Source organism: Haemorhous mexicanus, chromosome 1 (assembly GCF_027477595.1).
Source record: "Haemorhous mexicanus isolate bHaeMex1 chromosome 1, bHaeMex1.pri, whole genome shotgun sequence".
Classification (NCBI taxonomy): domain Eukaryota; kingdom Metazoa; phylum Chordata; class Aves; order Passeriformes; family Fringillidae; genus Haemorhous; species Haemorhous mexicanus.
In genome coordinates this window covers 100,084,298-100,109,477 of record NC_082341.1, presented here as the reverse complement: position 1 = coordinate 100,109,477, position 25,180 = coordinate 100,084,298, and the positions used below count along the sequence as shown (strand labels likewise).

At 38.3% G+C, this 25,180-nt stretch overlaps 1 protein-coding gene across 1 annotated transcript in view; it reads left to right on the top strand.

Annotated features, from left to right (window-relative positions):
- ZNF407 (zinc finger protein 407) overlaps positions 1 to 24,081 on the top strand; it is a 332,122-nt gene extending 308,041 nt beyond the window's left edge. The window contains exon 9 of the mRNA XM_059857216.1: positions 21,600 to 24,081. Within this exon, the coding sequence (XP_059713199.1) occupies positions 21,600 to 22,951 (1,352 nt within the window). The 3' untranslated portion in view covers positions 22,952 to 24,081. The remainder of the gene's footprint in view (positions 1 to 21,599) is intronic.
- Positions 24,082 to 25,180: the final 1,099 nt, after the last annotated feature.

Genomic DNA, 25,180 nt, shown 5'->3' with positions numbered 1-25,180 from the left:
GAGATAATGTAAACAGATCCCTGTTCAGAGTCTGTGTTACTAGGGTAAATTCCAGGACATTGGTGTGCTGCTGATGCTTTTTGGTTTAACCCTATTTCTAATCGCGTTCTTATCCCTTTTACATTAACAGTAAGATTTCTTCTTTGCAGATCAGAAGAGAAAGGGGTGGGGGGAAAGAGATAAGGTGGGGTTTCTTTTTAAACAAAAGTTGATTTTAAATTCTAACTGAGCTGTTACATTAATTAGTAGTTTTGCTCTAATATTTTCTTGGCACTGGTAAAGACTGCTGCTGCTGCTGCTGCTGCTGCTGCTGCTGCTGCTAGAAAAATCCTGATCTCTGTAGCAACGCTGAAGCTCATTCCAGACTTTAACATGGGAACTGACAAAGCCCATCAGTCAGCAGAACATCACAGCTCTGAGGTTAAGACAAGATTTCAAGAGTACACACAGTTAAGACTCATGGTGGAATTTCTTTTATAGCACTTTCTTTTTCCGTGATAAGATGAGGCATATTGTAAGAATAAGCAATGAAAGATCAGTAGTTTCATGAGAATTAAGTTACAGTCCAGCTTCAAAGTGGGTGGCTTGTCCTGACAAATTAAGAGAAAAATTTGTTCACTATACTATGCTGTGTACACAAAAAAGATAGCAGAAGGATTTTTTTTTACCTTTTGGGGAAGGCTTGTGCCTCTCTCCATAGAATTAGCACCTTGGAAGTTACATACAAGGAGAGTGGTGACTGACATCAAAGTTTTAGTTAATTGCGCAAGATGATTTTTTAGATTAATAATTAACATCTCTCTTTATAACTAAATATCTGTAATTAATCAGCAAATCATAATGTGGAGACTAATTAACTTCAAACTCAAATCTTAACAGAAAATCCATATTACTATCCAGCATCATTAATTACTTTAGTAATCAAAGTTATTCCCCGTGGGATTTGACATAAAGCTTTGTAGGTTTATAAACTGAGCTATTATCAGGGAAAAAAAAAAAACAACAAAAAACCACATTTAGAAAGGAGCTTCAAATGGCATTATAGATAACTAAGGTATTAGATGGGAAATTTAAATAAGTTTTTATTTTGTCTGTATTACATTATCAATAATCCACTCACTAAAGCTGGGTAAGTAACTAAAAGAGTGCAATTCCCTTCTTACCATGTGCACATAGTTTTTTCGTTGGGTTGTTTTTTTTTTTTTTTTCCCTTTGGGGGTTACAGCAGTGATTCCTGTCAGATGATTCATTTGTCAGTGTCTTTTAAAAATATGCTACACTTTCTGATAGTGTTTTCTGTGATGCTATCCATGCTAGTTATCTGTTTAAGAAATGGATTAAGAGCTGTTTATGCCCTGGTATGATTCACAGGAAAGTACCAAAAAAACTGAAGAAAGATTGAGCCATAAAATACAGAAATATCTTTAGCAGTTGATTAGTTAGTGTTCAGTGGAAAAAAAGGACAAAGTAGAGCTGTTATGCCAAAGAACCTTGGCCCAAACAAATCTTATTTTAATTAGCACGGTCATCACAACTAGGAAGATTTGGAATGTGTTCATGTTAATTTTTAATAAACAGGAAAGCCAATAGTACCATTACAGCACACTGAAATCCCATAGCTGTTTTTCATTTAGAAGTTAGGCGTTGAAATTGTGTCTAAAAATCCGCATTTCAATTATTTTATCACCTAGTCTTGCAAGTGCACACATCTGATACTGTTCTTTTGTGTGGCAGCTGTAAAAATCGTAAGCAATTTTTACTGTCAAGAAAACTCTGAATAAATAGAGGCTGTTAACTTAGGCAGATATCTGAGGTTATTTGGTGGCAATCAAGAACTCACAGCACTTCAACTAATGGGTTATGATCAGAAACTGTTCCTAATAGCCAGCTAGACGGATCTGAATATGAAGATTTCTATAATTTTGTTGTCAGCTTGTGATGTACTCTAGTGCTAATTATTTGGAACAATTATGTTTTCCTAATAACAAAAGAAGAAGCAGTGAATTAAGCAGGCTTACCTTCAGATCTTTAGATAACAGTTTAAATGCACTTGCCATAAAGAAATAACATTTCTTTTTCCTGTATGGAACCCTAATTATTGAAGATGCTTGTCTTTTAAAATCTACTTCTACTTTTTTTAAGAATGTTCAATGTGTCAGTTTACACTGATGACTTCAGTAACTAGTATTTTCTCAGTCTTAGTTTTATGCCCGTACCTCCCATAGACTGCTTACTTCATTTGGTTATTCAAAAACCATAATTAGTGCAGTAATTAACATGTGGATCCTTCAAAGGAAGACTGTTAGAATCATGGGACGTCTCTCATCATTCTTGCTGATGTATAGATGATAAAAAAGACTTGGTTGAGGTGACAACAGGATTTGTATTACTGCACATTATCCAAACTGCAGGGAAATTCAGACAGGACTGTGGTCCATGGAGTCTTTCCTTATGAAAAAAGTAATTATCCACACTGTTTCTATAATGTAACTAGGTGCTATCCTACATTTGCAGCTGTCAAATCATTTGTTTTAAAACCATTTTTTATACCTTGTGAATACTTGAAAGTTTGAGGGTTTGTATGTTGTCTTTTCAGCAATTACAGAAGTGGGGTGCAGCAAGTGCAGCAACAAAAACAATAATAATAGTAATTTATATAAACATAACAGATTCCTTCTTGACAGTTGATTTCAGAGATGTTTATGGTAATGTTAAGTTGATACCGTCATAAGATTGCATTCATAAATAGGCCAAATTTCATTTTATTTATTTTTCCTGGAGAAAATATATTTGTTTGTTTAAGATTTCAGATAAGCTGAATCTGTTATGTTTTCAAGCCATAGTAAATCAGTTGCTGATACGTGAATCTCTGTAGGGCTCATGTAAATATATTCCAGTGTTTCTCTGAGATGCTTATAGTCAATGTTTTCAGCTTCAATATACAATGTTTTAAATTTGTGCATTAAGGAAATTCGCATCCTTTCATTCGGCCTTTAACTTTCTGTAAGTAGTGATCCTCTTTTTCACATTCAGTGACACATGCCAGAAAAATTCAGTATTTTACCCTACAGGCAGCCCATGGGACTGGGATGAAATGGCCTCTATACATAGGGTATGACTTTATTTGCTAAAGAGGTTATTTGAAAAAGCCCTTAGGGTACTGCTGCCCTTTTGTCCCTCAAACTAGTAGGGGGAAAAATATAAAAGGAACTACATAGTAATCCCTTGTAGACAGGTGACCTTAAGCCAATTCTATACTGTAAGGTTTGTTTCCATTTAAACTCAAAACAGACAAAGGAAAAAAGCAAAATGCAGTTTTTAATCTGTTGCAGAAACATTGCCTTTTTTTTCCTGTAAATGTCTGTCAAATACAGACAACTTTTACTGCAAATTCATAAAACTGAGTATCATTCTGTATAATTTAATTTAACATTCTGTAGATGATATGCCCTATATTTTAGCAAAAATAGCATCTGAGGACTGATGGAAATAAACCTACCTCTGTTCATTTCAGGTAACCTGTTCAGAATTTTATTTTCTTTACAACTGTTTAAATTCTGCAAGTACAGCCAAGCGTAATTATGCAAACCTTCTGATTCCAGTCTTAACATTAAAAATCAGTCACCATCAGGATCCACTGGAAAAATCAACAAACGCTTTTGTCCTCTGAATTTCTCCAATGTTATCATAGGGTTATGGTCCCGCTGCACATGCACCATTTGGTGGTGGTGTATTTGGTGTTTAAACCTGTGTTCAGCCACAATAGTTTTCCAATGAATGAAAGCCAAAATATTATTTTTTATATCATGCAATCAGCTGTTACAAGATATGTGCCATCCCAATGCGAAACTGCTTTTCTCTAGGCAGGCTTCGGAACACCATTATAAATTATGAACAGCAGCTCTGAACCCACCTCAGGATAGCCTCTCATAAGTCACAGGTGTGACATCACGGAGCACTGTAATTAATGGATGTTATGCCACTCCCTTGACTTATGAGTTTTACAGAGGCTTTTAATTACTTTTGAGTTTAAGCCATTCTGGCAGAATTTTGAAGGAACTCCAATGACAGCCTCTTCTGAAGGAAGCTGTTCTTGGGACATGTGGAAAATGAGCCACTCTGGTGGCTGAAGGAAAACGGCTCAGCCGTTCTTCACGCCTGGTAGTCTGGAGGGAGGTTAAAGGAAACAGCTTCTGTCGACTGCTGCAGGCACTGAGTTACTGTGTTCCTTTTCTGCATCGGGGGAGGAGCTGCGAAAATTGTCATCAAATCCACATACTAAATCAAATAAAAGAGGGGAAAATATCTGAAAAGCCAAGAATGTCTTGAAGAGTTATCATGGTGTCATCAACCTGATTTTGGGTATAGAGAAGCCATTGTTTCGATGTGAACGCAGACTTCATGTAACTGGTAAAGAAGAAATGTCATAATTTTTCACCTATCAAGAATTAATTATAAATGATCACCAGTTAATCAGCATTTAAAACATTACTTTAGTTTCAGTGCCAAAATCCAATATCAGAAGAGCTTCACCCCTCATACACATACACACCAGAATGCACATATCACATTATTAAGTTAACTCAGGTGTAAAGCTTTGTTCTCTAAACAGCTGAAGCTTCATGTCATTGTTTATGTGCACAAAACACACATATTTCTCCATATGTTGGCACCATATTGGTGTTATCACCATAGCATTCCCTCCTCTTCAGATGATCTTTTGTTATAACATTTGTTTTTGTGAGGCAAATAAAATATAGTAAATGTAAACCAATTATTTAACCAAATTACTTTGATCGTGGGAAACTGACAATTAGTGTTACAGCTTCTCAGCAGTGAAATCCCCACAATAGAGGAGACTGTGATATTCTGTACTGCAGTGTAAGTCGATGTAGTGCATTTATTTTGTGTAGCAAGCTGTGAGAGAGGAGGAGAGAAGTGCAGGAGACGAGCAAAGTCCGTCTTGATGAACTGTAATTCTCTATCTGTGCTGTGTTTTGTGCATAGTTTAGTTTTTCTGGGTTTGCTTGTTAATATATTGGGACAGCTCTTCACAGCAACCTTCACGACTTATGTCAACACCTGAAGCATATACACGTGGGTACGAGATGATCAGCTAATTAATCAAGGAGTTAGAGACTTGCCAAAGTACCATTTGTAATTTTGATTTCTAGTAAATACTGATGACAGGGTTAGTTTGGTTACCTATAACCACTATCCACTTCAACAGTCTCATCTTTTGCACATGAATTGGAGGAAAAGTATTGAAATCATATGCATTGGTATACCCACAGGATCTGGATTTATTCTCAAACCTTGAATGCATTAGCCCTTCCATGAAATAGCTATGTTAGGAGAGCATTCTGGGCATTGTCATGCAAATGGGGCCACCAAACATACCACTTTGCTTCAGAATTGAAGCATTTGCTCTGCAGGGACAAGTAGCTTTTAGAACTGGAGCAGGGTTTTCTGAGCTAAGTGGGCAACCCTATCTATCCTCTGAGATTGGCTTTCTAAAATAAGTACCCGTACATGAAGTCCTAATTCCACATCTGAGTGCTCAGATTGGCACTTACTACACATCCATATATCTCAGTCACCCATTTAACCAGGCCAATCTCAGTCTGATGCAGATTAAGGTCATCCTTTATCATTGAGTATTGTCCTTCTCCCACAGTCATACAATAAAAAACTACCAGAAGATGCACATAGTACTGAGAAGTTGAGGTTGATCTGGTATTCATCGACTCTTAAAGGCAAGGTCTCATGATACATCCCTTCAACCAGGACAGATTTTAATTAATGCTACAACATCATCTCAGCAGCCTTCAAGAATTTAGCCAGTAGGTCATGAGGGAAAAACAAGTGCTCACCTACCTCACAGTTCACAGAAAATACCTGTAGTCAGAAATTGTTTTAGTCTAGTTTTGAAACCAACTTCAGAAATGGTAAGAAAATGTGGCATATGTTTTTCTCTCTCTCTGTAACAAAATGAGCACATCCCAATGCTACTTTTGGCTGTGCTTATCAAAGAGGTGTGGAAAGAACAAGAGCGTTAAACATAGTGACTCAGGATAAGGTAGCCTTTAACCAGCATCCTAATGCCCATTAGAAACCAGAATGGATTTCAGAGCACTGGCATTAAATTATAAAGGATGCACAGAATCCAGATTTTTATTTTAATCCAAAATCATACTAATTGCTTTGTTTCTCAGTGGGAATTTTGTCCTTGTCCTGAATGTGGAGACAATTTTATTCCTAATCTCTGACTAGTATTGTTCCATGGGCTGCGCTGTGTTCCATGGAGGTGACAAAGCTATAGGTGCAAATAATGGGTCCATCATATTAATGGAAGTACTTGATCTGCTGCCCAAGTAAGGATTTCTAGAAGGTAATGGAAACAGTGGGTACTGGATAACTGCAATACTGGAACAGTTAGGCTTCTCAAATCCCTTGTGGCCCAGTGTCCGTGGCACTGTCAGTGTGGTGCTGCATGATGCCTCAGCAATGGCTAATGGTTTCTGTACATGCAGGTTTGGGTATCAAATTTAAGGAATTCAGGTTTGAAAACTTAGATCTTAAGGACTTCACAGCTTGTTAGGCCTTTCCACTCATGTATGTCTATCCTCAGAAACAGGAGCTTTCTTGGGATGACTGGTTAAAGTTATGGAGAGAGTTGCTTTCAAAGCTGGGTTTTCTGGTGTTTGCAGCACATTTAGATGGTGCCTCAGGTCTAGGAACCAAACTACCCTCAAACCATCCCAACATATAATTCTTAAATGTTTGTGTTCAAATTCTTAATGTTGGTGTGAATGGATTCATAAAAGAAAAAGAAAGGATGTTGAGAAATAGCTATTGCAGTTGCCCTTCTTTGTTGTTGTTGTTGTTTGTTAGCTACATAATCTCCCAACCTCTTTTTGAGCAGTTAAGTAAAACTTGGTGTTACATTTCCTTTTATTACGAATGCAATTTATACACAAATTGGAGCAGATCATGATGCAGCAAAGAACTTTTTATACTGCATAGATTGTGCAGCAAAATAGTGCTTTATCAGCATTACATGCCTCAGTGAGGAATGTTTTGCTGTTTTAAATCTCATCATTATGAGAAGAATTTATTATCTCAATACAAAGATTTTACTGGAAACTTTAGAGCTAGGCTGTTGTCATCTAACTGAAAATGAAATGTTCATGATAATTAGACAGGGGGATTAATGAAAAACCCACACTATATATACTGTTTGCATACAACCTCAGAGATCTACTTTATCAGCTAGAACATGGTCCCATTCATTTTGGCTGCCTTGCCATGGGACAATCCCAGAAATTATGGGCAATCCTTTGCCCTTCTGCACTTAAACTCCTTGTCTACAAACATGATGCAAAGTGAAGATGGTTGAGGTTTCGTGGAACGAAGCACATGGTGTGACAGGCCCGTCTGTGCCAGCTTTATGAAACAGAAGTGCCCAGTATGACCATCCCTGCCTTTTGTTCCACACGACGCTGCTCAGGCCAAGGGTTTGTGAGTGCTGCTGGTGGGGTCTGCAAACCTTGATCTGTCTGACTGCTTCCTCTCCCGTGCTGTTGGTTCTCGGTTGCACTGCAAGCTTCCCTGCCCCCACGATTTCCTCCCTTTACCCAGCCCTTTTCCCCAGATAAATCTGAGGTAGAACCTCCTAGCAATTTTCCAAGGTTTTGGGCTCAAAGACTAAACTAATTTATTTTTGAATTGCAGATCAAACATAAACTGCAAAGAAGCATTTAATCAGTTAGGAGAAACAAGGGTATGGCTTGTTTAAGTCCCAGAATCCATAAACCTGTAATGATTTTATTATATTGGTGTCAGTTTTCATTATTTTCATAAATGGGTGTTCCCTGCTTAATGCATGATATTTGCATCTGATGAACCAACGAGTTTAAACATGGTTTGTTTTAATGCTTTGTGAATTTGCATCCAAATTCATCAGAAGTAATTCTATTTGAAATCACACAGGGCTAAACACAGAGGTTGTAAATCCATTTGAATTGAGATGCCAGAATCAGCCCATTAATCTACAAATCTGCAACATAATTTTAGTATGGTTGGTGGGCTTTGGGTCTGTTTTTTTGTGATGAGGCTGTGGGGATACCAAGTGCATGTGTGGGAGGGGAAGTGTTTGAGGAGGTTTTGATAAATTGACCAAGTGGGAGCATATCTTTGTTATGGAAACCAGCCTGTGAAAGGAACATATGAAAGGCCAGAGACCATGGTTTGAGCATGTCTGTCACTGCCACTTGAGGTAGTAGCATGAGGAGAAACCAAGTCTGTCAAATAAGCAGATTCCCATATATTTAGGATGATAGAGATTGGCATCAGCACTGTCCATTCAGTCTTCAGAGTGTCAGAGTTCACCCAGAGCTTGAAGTAGGGCTATAGCCTGCATTTAGTATTTGAAGTCCTCTTGCTAAACACTCTGTTACCTTGGATTTTTCTGCGGTCTGTTGTTAAAAAGGGAATGAATAAATGAAGCAAGGTTCACCTCCAACAGGAATGGGCTGGTTTTGGAAGGAGTGGAGGGGGGCTGTACTATAGCAAACAGTGCTTCATTTCTTGAAAGCTGTTGAAGAAATCTATATTTCTTTCAGAGAAAATGGAGAATTAGTTTAATTTCTGTGTTCTTAAATACACTGAAATATCTGAAATTAAGATGTTTGTTTAAGCTTTTTGTTACCAGATTTGAAGATGAATATATCATTGTCTGAGAGTGCAAAAGAATGTATGTATGAGAGGGATTACTCTCTAAGAATAAAGGTTTATCAGCAACATTTTCCACACTACACATGCTTCTGAAATGTAACAGTGAAGTTTTGGAGAAAGCCATTTAAAGAAAGTAAATGATACTTTGTATTTAAAAATACAAACATGCTTAGTTATCCATAATGTACATTAGCCTTTTAAAGGAAGGTATTAATTAATTTATTTGAATAGGTGACAATTCAAAATGGAATTCAGCTGATACTTTTGAAAATATTAATGTAATTATTTTGCTTGTAATCAAGGTGAATTCAGTTTGAGAGGTGTGTGTTTGGCTAAGTGATATTTAGCTAAGTTTGTGTCTGCCTTCTTCTGGGAGCTAGCTGTCCTGGTTTGGCCCTTGTGAAGCTGAAATTCAGAAATCTGTGTCCCTGTTATGAATGGCTTGGACTGGAGCTAACAGGGTCCAGCTTAGAAAAGCATTTAGACCCATGCTTAGCATTAGCTCTCTGCTTAATTCCCAAAAGTCTGACTACAGGTCCCTTCTTCTGCACTTGCAAGAATTGCGATGAGTAGGAAGTCTGCCATCTGACATCTGTGAAATGAGCTGGTAGACTTGAGTCTTTTTCATAATGAACCAGTTTCCATCTCATAAAATTCTGTAATTGCAGATGGTATCAGTGGACACCTATGACAATCTCAGCAGAGATTGCAGCCCGGCATTCCTCATTATAGGATACATGGACACTGAACTCCTCTCTGCTCATGAGCGTGGGGTTGAGTCATTGACAGGGCATTATCAGGAAAATTGCAGTGATGTGACTAGAGCTTCCCGGTGGGTAAATGGAGTACCTCAACTCTTGGAGTTGACAATAGCCTCTCCTAAGAAATGATAATGCAGTGATTAAGATTTAAAACTGGGACTCAGCACACCTTGGAATTCTTGTGTGACCCTGGCAAGACACTTTTTATTGTTTTCCACTTTTCTGCCTGAAAAGTTAGTATAATGCTTTTTCCATTTTTATGGTGTTATTTAGTGATAAATATGTTACCAATTGTGAGCAATTCATGAGATACAGTTTTAGATAGATGCTATTAGATTTTAAGCCTGTTCTGTTCAGTTTGCATTTGCATGTTCTTGTGCCCAACACTAGTGGAAATCAGGCCAATTTTATTTTGCTTCCTAATTCTGCATTGAGGGAATCAGCTTTATGCAAAGATACCTAAAAATCTTTCATAAAATTCACTCTATTGCAAAAGGCCCTAGAAAAAAATAACATGTGAAAGAAGAAAAACATTAATTTTGAACTTCTTTTAGCTTGTTCTTTTAGGCACTGATATAATTTTTGTTCTGTCTGTGTACGTTTTCATATGTGCATTTTCTTTTTATAAAGAAAATAATCTTCAAAAATCTTTAGAGTCTTTTTATTTCAGTAGAAGCACTTGAATAATGTTTAAAGGGTAGGAGACACAATGAAAGAAATGGCGAACTTCAGTGAGTTTTGGAGCACTGGAACATATCCCAAAAGCTATAGCTACAGAATCTGTAAGGCCTACCTGTGACTTGCAGCAGCTGTTTCAACCTCTGATACCATGGGCTGCTCCAAAGCTCTGTAATCTGCAGATTTGAAATAGCAAACCACAACGAGTCCTGGCAATTGATCTGTTCCGTGCCAGAAGTTAGAAAACTCTGAGCTCACTAAACTAAAGTAGCTGGGAAAACAGTAAGAAATATTTTTTAAAGAGGTAGATGAAATAACCTTTTAACAAAAGTGTCAGCAGGAGCTGTTAGTTTCTTAGTGGTTTTAAAAATCAGATCTTCCAGGTATCTCGCTCCAGGCTTCTGGGTTGGTTTTTTGTTTGGGGTTTTTTGGCTTTTGTTTTGTTTTGGTTTTATTTTTGGTGGGGATGTTATCTGGTCTCCATTTTGTCATAAATCCCAAGCTTTACTGCTTTTATAGAAATTATCATAAATTCCTCTGAAATTTTGTCTACTGTACAAAAAATGTGAATTAAGTTCCAGCAATAATAAAAGTGCTTGTCTTCATTTATGCTATGGCTAAGGGTGCTGTACCAGGTCCTAGGTATGATGGCATTCACAGCAGAACGATGGCATTCACTGCAGCATGCACCATGCTACAGACAAGTGAACCATGGTGTTTTCAAACCACTTGACATCTTTTAGTTAGCATGGTTTAAAGCATTACTTCCCTTCGGTTGGAGACAAACATAGATAATAAATCTTTGAAGAAGTGTTTTCAGAGTTGATAACTAAGTGGCATTTTAAAATATTTTAGATAAATATGCTCATTATTTAATTTTAAAATATTTGTTCTTTTCCTAGTCTAAGTTGGGTCTCAGGAAGGAAAAAAATTAAAAGGGCTAATGAGCTGACCTGACAGAGTGGCAGGGGTTGTTTACTAGTCCATATTTGACTAGGATTCATGCTTCATATGATTGACAGTCATTGCAAGTTCTTTGGGTTTTAAGACTTTAGGCACCACAGTCTTGAGTGAACTTTAGTTCAGAATGGAGATGTTTAGAAAAGTTTTCTACGTAGCTGCTGTAGAATCCCCTGCTGCTTTTCACTGAATTGTTCTGGAATAGTATGGATTTGCAGTATAAATGGTGATGAGCTGGGTTAAGTCATACTCTTAACTACTGTACAGTCTATTTATTCCATCCGGGAGCTTCATCACCCTGGCACCTGAAAGTGAATGAGGCAGCTGAATTGACTTTCCATTTCTCACCATGTCTAACCATCTTCCTGCAGTATGACATGAACGTTCTAGTCTTTCATCAAAATAAGATTATGCCTCTCGAATAGGGACAAAAATTTTCCTCCCTCTCTAGCATTTGCAGATTATGTAGCCAGAATATCTGCACTTAAACTTGCAATATTTCCATTCAAGTCAGACTTCTAATAGTTCTTGTTTCACTATTCTGGATATTCTTTAGTCGAGATCTCTCTTCTAGAAAGATCAATACATAATTTAGTTGTATCTGTACCAGAACAATGTGCAGCAGACGTGCCTTTGAATGTGCAATTAAAAATTGCTTTGGCCTGTTTTCTTTTCCTGTTTTACATTTCATAAACTCATATGTAATTTGATGAACACTGTCATTCTTTAAATTTCTTCAGCATTACAGTTCTCTCGGGACCTGTCTCTCACTGAATATAATTTTTGCATATTTACTTTCTCCACAAGTGCTAGTATGAAGTAGCACAAGTTTGGTCTTACATTATTATTTTCTTATTTACTTATGCTGCATCTTGGTTTTCTTTGCATTGATGTTAATGCTTCCAGTTTGGTATTAGCTCCCTGTGCCATCTAAAAGCTGTTGATTTCTACCTCTAATTAAGCAACAATTTAGGTCACCTTGTCAACAGAGTAATTATTCAGCTCTTGAACACACAACTTTGCAGCCAAGTGCAAGCAACATGGTAAGTAGGTTCTGAGCCCTTTGGGAAAGCTGCAGTTCAGCAGTTTACTTTGCATTTTCCATGCAGCCCAGGCACATAGACCATATTGCAGTTCCTGCATCAACAGTGTTCAGCAACAGCCCAAAAAGTAGCAGCTTTGGTATCTTCTGTCTTGCTTTACCTACATCCTGCCTTGTGCTTTCTAACACAGGAAGTGGAAGACAGTTCATTTAAGTGCTACTCGATCACTAGCACTGAAAATATATTTCTGTCAGCAGAAGGGTCAATTACATGAACAGCTCTTCCTTTGAAGATATTTTGGAAACATGCTGCTCGCATCCTTCACCAGAGGTGAATCATGAAAAGGAGACTTTGTCATGAACTTGACCCTTGAAAGTGGTATAAAACTTACCCATCTCTCCAGCCTCTCTATACCCATCTATCCAACCTCCCAGAACCAGCAAGTACCCCTACTTCATGCTTCCTAAGTAGTCCCAGCATTACTGCCAGGCCTGTGACACTGAGGTGAAACATTAGCATGTTTTCTGACACTCATCACTTTGGGCATGGTAAGGCTTGATGCTGTCAAGGAGGAGTGAGGGGCAGCAAAGGGGAAGCCCTGTGCATTGAAACGGTCCCACCTATCACCAGCCCTATTCCTTCCTCCTCGTATGTTGTCATCTTGCACTGAGACTGACTTTTGGGGGTCGAAATCTGATGTCAGAAGTTTGGGAACTGCCTTCACAATTAATTCACCTTCATCTTAAGCCAGGTACCAATGTGGAGACAGCTGTACTCAGGGCTGATCCTGTGTTGTGGTTGCACGTGTAAGGCTGAAGCGTCTAATCGTGTTGGGGTTTTTTCCAAAACACAGCTTGGCGTGACCTACAGCTTTCAGACTAAATTATTGTAGTGCTCCTTTTGAGCTGTAGGTCTATTGTGAAAATACATAAACATTATTTGCCACTGGCGTTACACTTGATGTTGTAAAAGCAAAGAAACAGATCTTTCTCCACTGAAAACCTGTTAAGTGAAAACTATAAAACCCTCTTCCCTTGTTTTCTTCTGAAACTGGTTGTAATGCTCTCTTCCTTGCAGCTCAACTAAATGTATGTCCCTCCTCCAGTTTTCTTTCCTGTATTCCCAAACAGGTGAGAGACTAAAAGGAAAATATCAGCTCTATGTCAGTGCCTAGATAAAAAGCTGCAAAATTAAGTTACAAAGCTTGCTCTATTTTTAGCAAAATCTCATATTGGGCCAGTATAGTTCCTTGCTCATGGCAGTTTATTGCTTCTATTGGTGCAAATCAGGGATCATTCCAGTATGCTTTTGATGAAGTCCACAAAAGAGAGCACACTCATCTCCTCCAATGTTTTGGACATTGAAACAGAGTATATTTTTCCAAGGAAGATAATGCATTAATTTCTTCACTTAGTAGATGAGCGTTAGCTTTTGATATAAGCCATCCCTTAGACTCCTGACACTTTGCATGCTGGGCAGTCTTGTCCTTGAAGTTACTGTAGTGCACAATGATCAGAACTTACCGCTGATGTTTTGTTAGCATTTACCAGCAGTGTCTTGGCAGAGGGTGACCTCCAGTACTGTCTCTAAACATTTTCAATTTACAGACTCAAGAATTTTCGCTGCCTTTGCCTCTCATTCTTTTGAGGAGGTCAGCCCTTTACGAATTTGCCACAAGAAAGAAGTTCAGAATACCCTATATACTTAAACAGCTTAATAGGAATATAGCCGCAATGAACGCACGACATACAATTCATTTTAATATTTATAGAAGAAATTCATGTTGTTTTAAGTGTACACAAGCAGCTGCTGTCATTTGGCTATGAGCAGATGTTAGACCTCCGAAAGCTTCACTGATAATTAAAATACTAACAGTTAGTGTTTTACCCCAGCTGCAGGTTCTGTTTACTGTAAATTTGATTTTAATGGTGCCTCTGTGCAGTTATTGAATAGAGGTTTGTTTTCTACTATACATGCAAAAGTGTCTACAATGAAGACAAATGGTTATTTCCCGTAATTTACTCTGGAAAGATATGAATATAGCTGTAACGTAGTTGAATTTATAAATGAAATACAGATATGACTATCACATTTGAAATGGTAGTTTCTGCTGTCTGAACTAACAAAAAGAACTAGGGAAACTTACTATTTGTAGTTATTCCCAAGCATACCTCCTAAAAACTGCTGTGCTTTTTAAATGGGTTGAGATGTGCCTTCAAGCAAAGAACAGGTGCTTCCTTTTACTGAAAGGGTGCATAAATCAGAGTAGATAAATACAGAGAATCATGATACTCATAGTTGATAGGTATGCCGAAGAATATAATTTCTGCTTGATCATTTAATAACAAGATGTTTTATTTTGGGTATCCCTTACAAGTGTCTTTTCTCTTTTTTTCATATATGCACATCAAACGTTAGGGAAGGCCAGCCATTTTCAGAATTGTTAATCCCAAGGGCCTGATTATGCAAACACAATGCATAATGCAAGCAACCATGTTTGGTCCCTTTGAGACTATTGAGGCTAACTATGGCAGTAAGCACTATGCTTGATAAACAAATGTTTATAAAACCAAGATCTGAATGTATATATTCTTGGAAAACAAAAACTTCTGCTGAGATAACAATGACAAAAAGGTTTTTTTCCTTTTTTTTTTCAACAAACCCATTAGTGTTTGGGACTAGACCTATTTCAGAAATCCAGATCATTTTCCCTATGAGCAGAGCTGGGGGGGGGGGGGGTTCCCCTGATTTTTCTCATATTAGTGTATTATTTTCCATATTATATTATATGTTCTGTCTGCCTCGGAAACAGAAATCTCTGGTTTGACCAAGCGCAACCAGAACCCCTTGAAACTGGGATTCTGATTTAGAAGAGCTAAAAATGCACTCTCCATTTGCACTGCAGGGGATAAAACAGAATGAGTACATCCGAGTATCATCAATGTCAGTTGTTCCCAAACTGAGGGCCAGAGTAGTCTTTGAAGCTGGACTGCCAAGAAATGTCCAGGCTGGCTATCCTCATCTCAAGCTGCTAAATTGCACTGGAAGACATAGCTGAAATACTCCAGATACATTCCTGATGCTGCTCGCCCGTGTAGGTAATTGCTGCATATGCCACAGAGAGGTTTTTGCTCACACATCAGAGCTGAGAAGAGCAGCCTGCATGGTGGCAAACAGGTAAAGAGATAAGTGGTTTGCAAGTAAACCAGTTGCTCTGCAGGTTAGGCAGCTGTAAATTCTGCACATTAACACTGTACATGTTTGCCACGATCAGTGGGAGTTTTGATATGTATATTTTTTATTTGCATTCCATCTGTAACACTGGGCTCTATAATGTTCATTTTTGACCTAGACTGCAGGAAAAGGGAAACTGAATTTTTTCCTAGAGATGGCCTTTTCCCAAAGGTTAATTCGACACTGAAGGGAAACTGAACCAAACCAAACAAACTGCCTAAACGCCCTAACTGAACAGCTTGGCTATCTAATTTGGTGGTTGTCTTTTTCTTTTGTGTCTTTTTGTGGCCATTGACATAGTTCTGTGAGATGTGGAAGGTAAAAATAGCAAGCAGGAAATTTCAGTCTGTTTTTCAAAAGAAAAAATATTACAAGAGTATTTTCTTTCACATTTTTAGAAAGCTAAAGGACATCTGCTGCTTTTTAAGATACCTGAAATGTTAAAACTTCATCCTTTATTCAAGCACTTCTTAGAAGACCTTGAAGTTTCCAAACATGATTGAGTGGTTAAGGACAAAACTAGAATCTAAGGTTGTTTTGAGTTTCAGCATTGAAACATGACATTACTGGATTTTTAAGTATAAAATGAAGTATGAACATTATTTGGGATTTTTTTGTTGTTGTTGGGTTTTTTCTTCAGTAATAATATATTGAAAGGGGGGGAAATGAAGCCTTGTTGCATTGGTTTCTCTTGAGATTTATGTAATTTGTGTCAATGGTGGAATTTTTTATGTCTTTTAGGGAGATGGCAAAGTCCCCTATAGGTATACTTATTTGTATTGCTTTACAAATATTTGCTGCCTTTGTGGACATAATAGCTGTAGCAGGGCCATTTTGGGTTGCTGATTTATTTCACTTCTCAGTTTGACCCATCATATTTTCTTTCCTTCAGCAGAAGACACGAATGAGCCTTCACAACCTCTTATTTAGTAGCCTAACTAGCTGGTTTAAAAAAATGCTGACCCATCCATTGCTTGCACATAAAAGCTTGTAAATGATAAAGAACAGTTTTTACTATGCTCAAGGAACAGAGATCTGAAAAATGCCTCTTATTATTATGGCCTCTGAAAATCAGGGAAATCCCAAATTATGCCACAGTTCCTAGACTGTACTTAATTAATTGAACTAGAGGTAGATCATTACAAAAATAATTGAAGGAAAACACAGCAGAAACTTGTAACTTGATCAAGGCATAAGTTATATTACTTTATGAATTGGAAAAGTGGACTTACCATACCATTCAAAATATTGTATTGCTGCCATGTAGACAATAACTTTTAAAATAAGAAAATCAGTAGCTTTTTCAAGTGATGTTAGACATAAGATGATTTTTAAAAATCTTTTAAACTCCTTACAGGTTGCATTTAATTGAAGGAAAATATGTTTCTTTGCACTCACATTATTTAATATTTGTTGCATTTTGTCAGATACAAAATATTTGTTTGTGTCAATAAATAATATACCTAATGACCAAAATATGAAAAATTAAGTGTTGCTGAATAGGGGACTATAAATCAGGCCTCCTAGAACTTTTACAGAAAAGGAAAAATAGCTGGTTTAAGCTAGCTGTGTAAATGCAGATCATTTCCGTCGTCATAATAGATTATTTCATTTATGACTTACTGCTTTGTCCTAAAGGTGCTCCTTGTGAAGGATGTCCTCAGCCCAGCCTCACCACACACAGCCGCTTGCTGCAAGTTTTGGGGAAGGATTAGAATTCTAAAGAGGCTGCTGGCTGAGAGCAAGGTGGTGCTTTACATATAATATTAGCCCAGACTTTGCTCACGCGTTGCGCGTTTCTTTCTGAGACAAGTCTCCTTAATGCCATCTTTATCTGCTACACGATGCATGAAATCTACTTTCTGTTTTAGAACTGCAGCTGACCCCCGACCCCACGAGTGGCGCCACAATGTGACCTTTCTATTGTCATCAGCTTTCATTCTCCTGAAAATTCTATGAATTTTTATTACAAGTTTTTTTAAACCAAGCTGAGGCTTCAACAAATTACTTGACACAGATGAGATGAAGTTGTTGAAGTAGTGTTAGATAAGTTTTACAGCCAGCATGTGTGCTGCTGAACAGTACAAAGCCAGTGTCCTACAATGTCATACACCAGTAACTGCTGAGCCTACTATTGGATAAATACATCATTTTATGGAACATTGATTGTTCTATAAACCCAATGGAGTATTATGCTCTATGATCAAACCATTTAGATTGTGTGTAGAGCACAGAAAATGCCATATTCAGGATGGTACTAAAAGTGCCATTTGTGTATTTTATGGATGTCATTACGGGGGAAACTTCTCTCTGTAGGCCCTGTTTACTGCAAAATTTTTTAGTCTGTAATGACATTTTTCATTCACAACGTATGCCTTCAAGAGAGGGGGCCCTTGTTTTATTTGTTTCATTCGAGTTTACTGCACAAATCCTGTACATTTTAATTAAATGTAAGCTTAACAAAAGAATAAGGTATTTATTCTGCAGGGAACAAATTATGACAGTAACAAAAGAATAAAACAGACACACAAAAGGAAGTCAGGTATTGAGTAAGAGAGAGGGGAAAAGGTACTAAGCCCTATTTCTAGTTTCCCAGACACACATTACACATCAAAGCGTTTCTTTTAGCCCTATTTCAGGAGTTTGTGGTCTCAGAGAATTAAAATAACCTGTGAATATGGATTTAATGTCTAAAATGTCCTGACATTTTCAAATAAAAAACTAACAGTCGCTCAGGACTCCAACTGATAAATAATGGCTCTGCTGAAATGACAGACTTCTTGGAAAGAAACCAATTCTCTGATCATTGCACCCCTAGATATGAAACACCTCCTTACAAATTGTCTGAATATGAGCTCTCGTATCATTATATTTTGTCATTTTAATGCCTATTTGTGTATCTTTTTAATTTGCAATGACATGCAATCAGCAACAAGTCCACTTTTCCCAATATTAATGTGGGCTTGTATTGCAGCTTATGTTTGCCGTGTCAGCCAACACTTACCCCGTCTCTTGAACTGTTAAGAGGGGGCGAGAGGCAGGCTGGGTTTACTGGGACAATGTGGTTTGTTGCTACATACAGTCCAATAATGTGACATGTTCCTTAAATACATAAAAATTCCTACAAATGTTGTGTTGGATTCCAGTGCTTCATTATAAGAATAGCAGCTTAGCCTCAAAATCTGTTGTTTTCTAAATATCTTCCCTACTTGGCTTTTCACTGTTGAAACAAAAGAAAACCAGTAAAATCTGCAATTCATATTTACCATGAAAAATCACTGAAATTGAAGCTGATGTTCCCAGTAAATTCTTGGTCATAGTCCAGTTAAAATTTAAAGTTACAGTAGATTCACATTAGTTTAAATGACACTTGAACTTCTACACAGCTCAACATTAATTCATTATAGTTGAAATGGAAGAATCTTCAGTGGGTGAATCTTTTACAATCTGATTGAGGCTGTTACATTTTATAGGAGCCATTTTTCAAAGCAGTACTGACAGCACTCGAAGTTATTAAATTGCTGAATCAAAAGATGGACCTGCAATCGCATTTATGAACTGTGATGGAATAGCTGGGGTTGCACTGAGCTGAGGTTAAGATGTTGGTGTAGTTAAGCTTCATCACACCCCTCAGTGACAGCAGTATTTACCCATGTAGTTTACTTTAATGGTCAGGAAGTGGCTTAACTCACCTCTGGATTCAAATAGATTAAGTAAGCAGTCAGAATGGCATAATTATCAGTGCTGCGAGGGATTCACCGGATAGCTCTTCACCCAGGAGACTTCCCATTCAATTGCACAGTAAAGACTGGAGTTGCATAGATTCACAGGCATGGCATTTATTTGAGGAGATGAAAACAGGGTGAATTTCCTTTTTCTTTCCCTTCCCCAGACTATAGCTTCTCCTCAATACACTGATGCTGTGTCCTGTACGTAAATTATTATGATCTTTGGAGAAAGATGTCATGATTTTAGTGCATGTGCATGTGAAAACTATCATTGTAGAGTTATTTTGATTTTGAAATCCAGTGGAAAATGCATGATTTGTGGAGTTATTTTGATTTTGTGCCACATCATTGCCAGGCTCCTCTTTTATCTTGTCAACAAAGCAAGATTCCTGAGAGAATTAATTACTTATACTCTGTTACAAAATGTGGAGGATAATTGTCATTTTATGTTGATTTCCCCTTCCTACTTTTCTGCTCTTTTGGGGGTCATGTGAATGTCAGTGGCTACAGAGAGCACAGGAAAAGTGGGAATAAGAACCAATTCTTATTCCCACAGTAAGCTTACTTCTTGCTTATACCTGACAAAGTGTACTTCAATTGCATGGGCCAGATTTTTATGCAGCATGACTTGTAAACACTCTAATGGTTTAAATTGTTAATTTTCTATTCCAAAGAAAAGAAAAAAGAAAAAGAAAACCTGCGTTGCAAAATAGGAATAAGAAAGTTGTATGGCATCAGTTCAGACTTGTGAAGGTGATTTGCAGCCTTTCAGCTTGACAAAATTGCTTCTTTGTGCTTCACAGTACAGTTCTCTACCAGAAGCTCTGTAATTGAAAAAAGGAAGGATGGATGGATGGATGGATGGATGGATGGATGGATGGATGGATGGATAGATAGATAGCAGTATAAGACCTCGGTCTTTTAATTATTGATGTTGTTTTGGAATTTTAGCTTGATATGCACCTTAATATAGCAAGTTGCTAGAGTCTGCAAGGCGCCAAGTGTTCAGTCTTGGAATAAATCAGCTTCTACATGTGAACTTTACCTTTAAGCAAATGAGTCTGTTTTTTAGAGCCCATTTTAATTCTCTGTGGGATCAGGGTCTGACAGCTCTGTGCTTTGAAATGAAAGAGCCCCCTTAGACCAGCTTTAGTATAATTTTCTTGGTCTCTTGAGTTCAATGAAGCACATTGTTCACTAGAACTAGCTTGGAAAGTACAGTGCTAGCCCAAAATTTCACTTTAAGCGTTGCTTTTTTTTCTTGCCTTTTTTTATGCCAAGCAAGCCATGGCATATCTATTTGTGTTAGTGGTCAGAAGCTACACCTGTTATTCCAGAGATGTGATCTCAGTTTGTGTAGGTGAATTTAAACTGGAGTGTAGATATGGGCAGTTTCAGCCGCATGGACTTAATCAGCCTTCCCAAGCCCCATCTGCCATTAGACCCTCACCTTGTTTGCAATGTCCAGCGCCCACTCTTCTCTCTGTGTGCACGGTTGTGTCCCACAGTTTTCTTCCAGCACATGGAGGAGCTTCCTGGGTGCTTCTGGAGGTCACTGCCGTGGGAAGACAGGGAGGGATAAAGCTGTCCTTCTATGGACATCCACAAAGCTGGCCACAGGGTCCTCTCCTTTATGTCTTCCCAAAAAACATGTAGGCCATGCTTGGAAGGTGATGGCCTTGAATTTGTACCGCCTTGGGCACCATTTGCCTTGCTGAAGCTTTATTGTTAGTGGTGAGAATTGAGAAGGAAACCTTCAATGACACAAAACCAAACTGGGTGTTACAGTAAGCAGCTGGAATATGGAGGTTACAGGTATTATAGTGTGTTATTGATTTAATGCAAAAATAATTAAGATATGTAACTGGGGCTTCTCTGGGTTAGATTTTATAGAATATCCTACTTAGGGTAAGAAAACTACCAAGTGCTTTCACCAGGTAACTGGGTGAGTGACTGAGTCAGTCACATGAGCCGGAGAAGATGCTGGATGGAAAAGGGAGGGGAAGACAATGGCATCAAAATGACAATATGGCAATGACCTCACCAACAAAAGCAGGATCTTAGGATCAGCCACAGTTTCTCACACCAAGATATGTTTAATGCAATATACAATCCAAAAATTCATTACTGAAGTACCAAAGTATCACCAATAAGTTCTTCTATAAAAGATGTGGCTTTTAACTGTATACTGTATTTATCTGGGCTTTTCTTTATACAGAATATTTTTGAAAACACATTTAAATTGTTAATAAGCTGCAGCATTGTTACACTCAGCAATTATTTCAACCTGTAAATATGTTATTTGGAAAACATGCAAATTGGTTTTGTTCGTTTGCTCATTTTATCTATGTTTTCTGTCAATGAAATCTAAAAATTGTTTCCATTTAAGCTACAATTTGTTAAAGTAATGAACTGATACTTGCCATGATACCATGTTAACAGCATATTTTGTCTTGTAGGCATTGTATCCAAGTCCTATGAGTGCCGACTGAAGGGGCAAGGAGCAACCTTTGTGGAAACCACGAGCCCCTTTACCGCAGCAGCACTGGGAGAGGTTTCTCCAGTGAAGGAGAAGGCCTTTCAGGGCAGCAGGAGACAGCCCCAGTCCCCTGAGGAAGTTCAGCAGTTCATCATTATTCAAGGATACGACGGCGACTTCGCCATCGACGCTTCCGTGGAAGAGACAGCAGCGGCCACGCTGCAGACACTGGCCATGGCAGGACAGATGGCCAGGGTGGTCCACATCACGGAGGACGGGCAAGTCATAGCCACGAACCAAAACGGCTCCCACGTCAGCAGTGTGGTTCCTGAGCAGATCCTTACAGAGCAGTTAGCAGATGGTGCCACACAGGTGGTGGTGGTTGAGGGAGCGGGAGCTGACATGGAGGAGGCCGTTCAAATCGACGCGGTTCCTGACTCCAGTAGCACAGTACTGCAGCAGATAATGCGACAAGAAGTGTTGGATGCTTCTGAGGCTACAGTCCATCCTCCGGAGTCCTCCTCAGCCTTAGATGCCCTGCTCTGTGCTGTGACGGAGCTGGGTGAAGCGGAAAACAAATCCGAACTCCTTGACAGATGCAGGTCTGGTCACAAAGACTTCTTGCAAATGCCGAACCCAGAGATGCCCAGCATTCCCAGTGATGCAGAGGGACAAGAAATACAAATGTTCCATGAAGTTCAGGAGACTCAGGAAGATACCAAACCTTTGGAAGTAGTGACACGGGTCATGCACCCATCGGCTATAATTGCATCTCAGGAGAGAGCTGAGGCTGCCTTCAAGAATGTGGTGCAAGGAGTGTTGCAGTTTGCTGTGTGTGACACAGCTGCGGCCGACCAGCTCATGAAAGAAGGTGTCACCCAGGTCATTGTAAATGAGGAGGGGACTGTGCATATGGTAGCTGGAGAAGGTTCTCAGATAATAATGCAGGAAGCTGGTAGCCACACGCTCAGTGTGCAGAGCGAACACATGGATTTAGTGGAGTCGGATGGGCAAATATCACAGATCATTGTCAGTGAAGAATTAGCTCAAGCCATGGCTCAGGGTTCTGATGGTGACTTCTCGGAAGGTGCAACACACTACATCGTCACAGAATTGCCACCAGACATGCAGGATGAGCCTGGTGTGTACTCACACGCTGTGATAGAGACAGCTGGGTCCCAAGACATTCTGCAGACTGGTACTGCTATAAAAGCAGAAGCTGTGGCCCCTGATAGAGCAAGAGAACAGTTAACAAGCATGGTCATTTATACAGAGGGTGGCTCACAGGTAATCCAGGGCCAGAGAGATTATAACAAAGTACAAGAAGCATGAAGAGCTTCACTCGTGGGCTGGGTGCAGAGCAGAGCTGGATATCACCAGAATCATGGAGGCACTGTATTCCTGGAACTCTTTCTGTAAAGCCTTCTCAGTAGAACTTTCTCCAAACCAGGTAACAAATACATGTCCTGCTAATAGGAGGAGTTCACTGAAGAGGATAATACAATTTTGTTACAATAGCTCTAAGAACTATTATATGTGACTATTATACAACAAGCATACAAAACAGGATAAAAAGCCTCCCACCCAAAGTAGAAATTGTTCTGTTCAGTGCTTTCTTTGTTGCTGTTTTTGTCTTAATGTTGTTTTATCTCAGGGTAATTCCCTGCCTTCTGTCATTTTTGCATAACATAATCACAGGAGTAAAATAATTGCACTTATATGTACATTTTGTGAACAGATAAATATGCAAAAAAAAATAAAAACCCACAATAACAAGGTGAACAGGTAAGCATACATATGATATTGGGTGCCCTTCTTCATTTTAAAGTAGAACAGGTGACATTTTGCTTTCTAAAATCTTACTTTAAAACATGCTTGGCTAAAAATATGTCATCAAAGTAGGGATTTTTTTGCATCTAAAATGAAAGTTTTCATAGTACTTTATTCTTTCATGGTAACACATTAGACTTTCCCTAAAGAAGAGCTCAAAAAAGCTACACTTCAGAAAATCCTTGATTATACATATTTGGGAAGAAGAACTTGATGCCTGTAACTTCCACTTAATTTTAGATGAGAGTCCTATATAAGAAATGTGAATTTTTTGAAAAAAATATTGTCACTGTCAGTGTTTTGCTTTTCTTTTAACTAGTGCTTCATATAAATACCATTTTGCAGTTCATTTTGTGAGCTATGTCTCAAATGTTAGGAGGATTTTTAAAGAAAATTCTGACATTGACATTAACAAGTAGGGGGAAAAAAAGGTGACCTTGTATTTCTTGCTTAGTCCAGAATGTCAGTTATTTACTTGTGGATATACTGCAATCGTTCAATGCAAGTTCATGTTGAAAAGATTTGTTTCATGATAAAACTGCTTCTGTTTCTTTAGAAAAATTGTAAAATATAAACTGGCAAGGTTTGGGGATTTTTTTGTTTGTCTTTCAAATAAAATGTTAGCATTAAAATGAAGCATCATGATTTTTAATATTAAACAATAAACAGAACTGGCATTCAGCAGGAGCAAAGGAATGCTATCTGTTATGTCTGTGCATTTTCTCTTTTCTCTTTTCCTTTCTCTAGCTTGCTAGATAGATAAAGATAAAAGAATCTAATTTCTGAAGTGTGCCTCATGCATGCTTAATATAATTGTGTAACTGTTTAGGGTATAAGCTATGCTGACTCTAGAGATAACTGGGTTTCCTATCATGTTTAATATCTTAAAATTATCAACTGTAAGAAAGTTGGGGTGGGGTGAAACAATAGTTCCTTCCTGAAGCAACTATTTAAAAATGTATTTTCTGATTGGGCTGCTGAGAAAAGGTGCTTCATTCCGGGGCTATAAGATCCTGCTGTCTCTTCATCTCTTATTATTATTATTTTTCAAATTTTGTTATTTTCCAAGAGTTGAGGTTGTGTCTTTGTCAAACCCCCAAAAAAGTAATTTTCAAGTTAGACATCAAGATTCATAATTAGGCGAGTTTGACTTGCTCATCTTTCTTAAAAGTGACAGGCTGTTCACTTACTCTTAAATACTGTCTTCAGCAAACAGTGACAGGATCAACTCCCGTTTGTTATCAGGAAAAAGGTGACCTTTACAAAATGATGGCCCTCTGCAAGACTCTCACAGATGTTCAAAAAACTGAATGTTTTTCAGTGGAAATATTTCTTCTTGATCATTTCTCCTGTTAACTGTAGCCCTGTGGTCTTGCAGCTTGGATGCTAATTCTTCGCTGTGCTTAGTCCTGTATGGCTAACCTTTCTGCTGCAGTACAGGGTGTTGACACTGACATGCTGCAGTTTACCATTTGTGATTTATTTAGGATAAATATGTCTCAGGTGGCATTTAATCCTTCATAAAACCAGTGTAGCCTGCAGTGTCAAACCAGCAATCACATTGTATGCACAATGAAAAGAGCAGACCTTTGCATAAAAAAAAAGCCCCAGTGGTAGATGTTCCTGTGCTTGGGAGCACTGGAAAGGATTCTCTAGCCTACCATGTGCTGTAATTACCTGGGAGCTCAGGTTAACGATACTTTTCTCTGAGTGCAGTCTGATCAGGAGAGC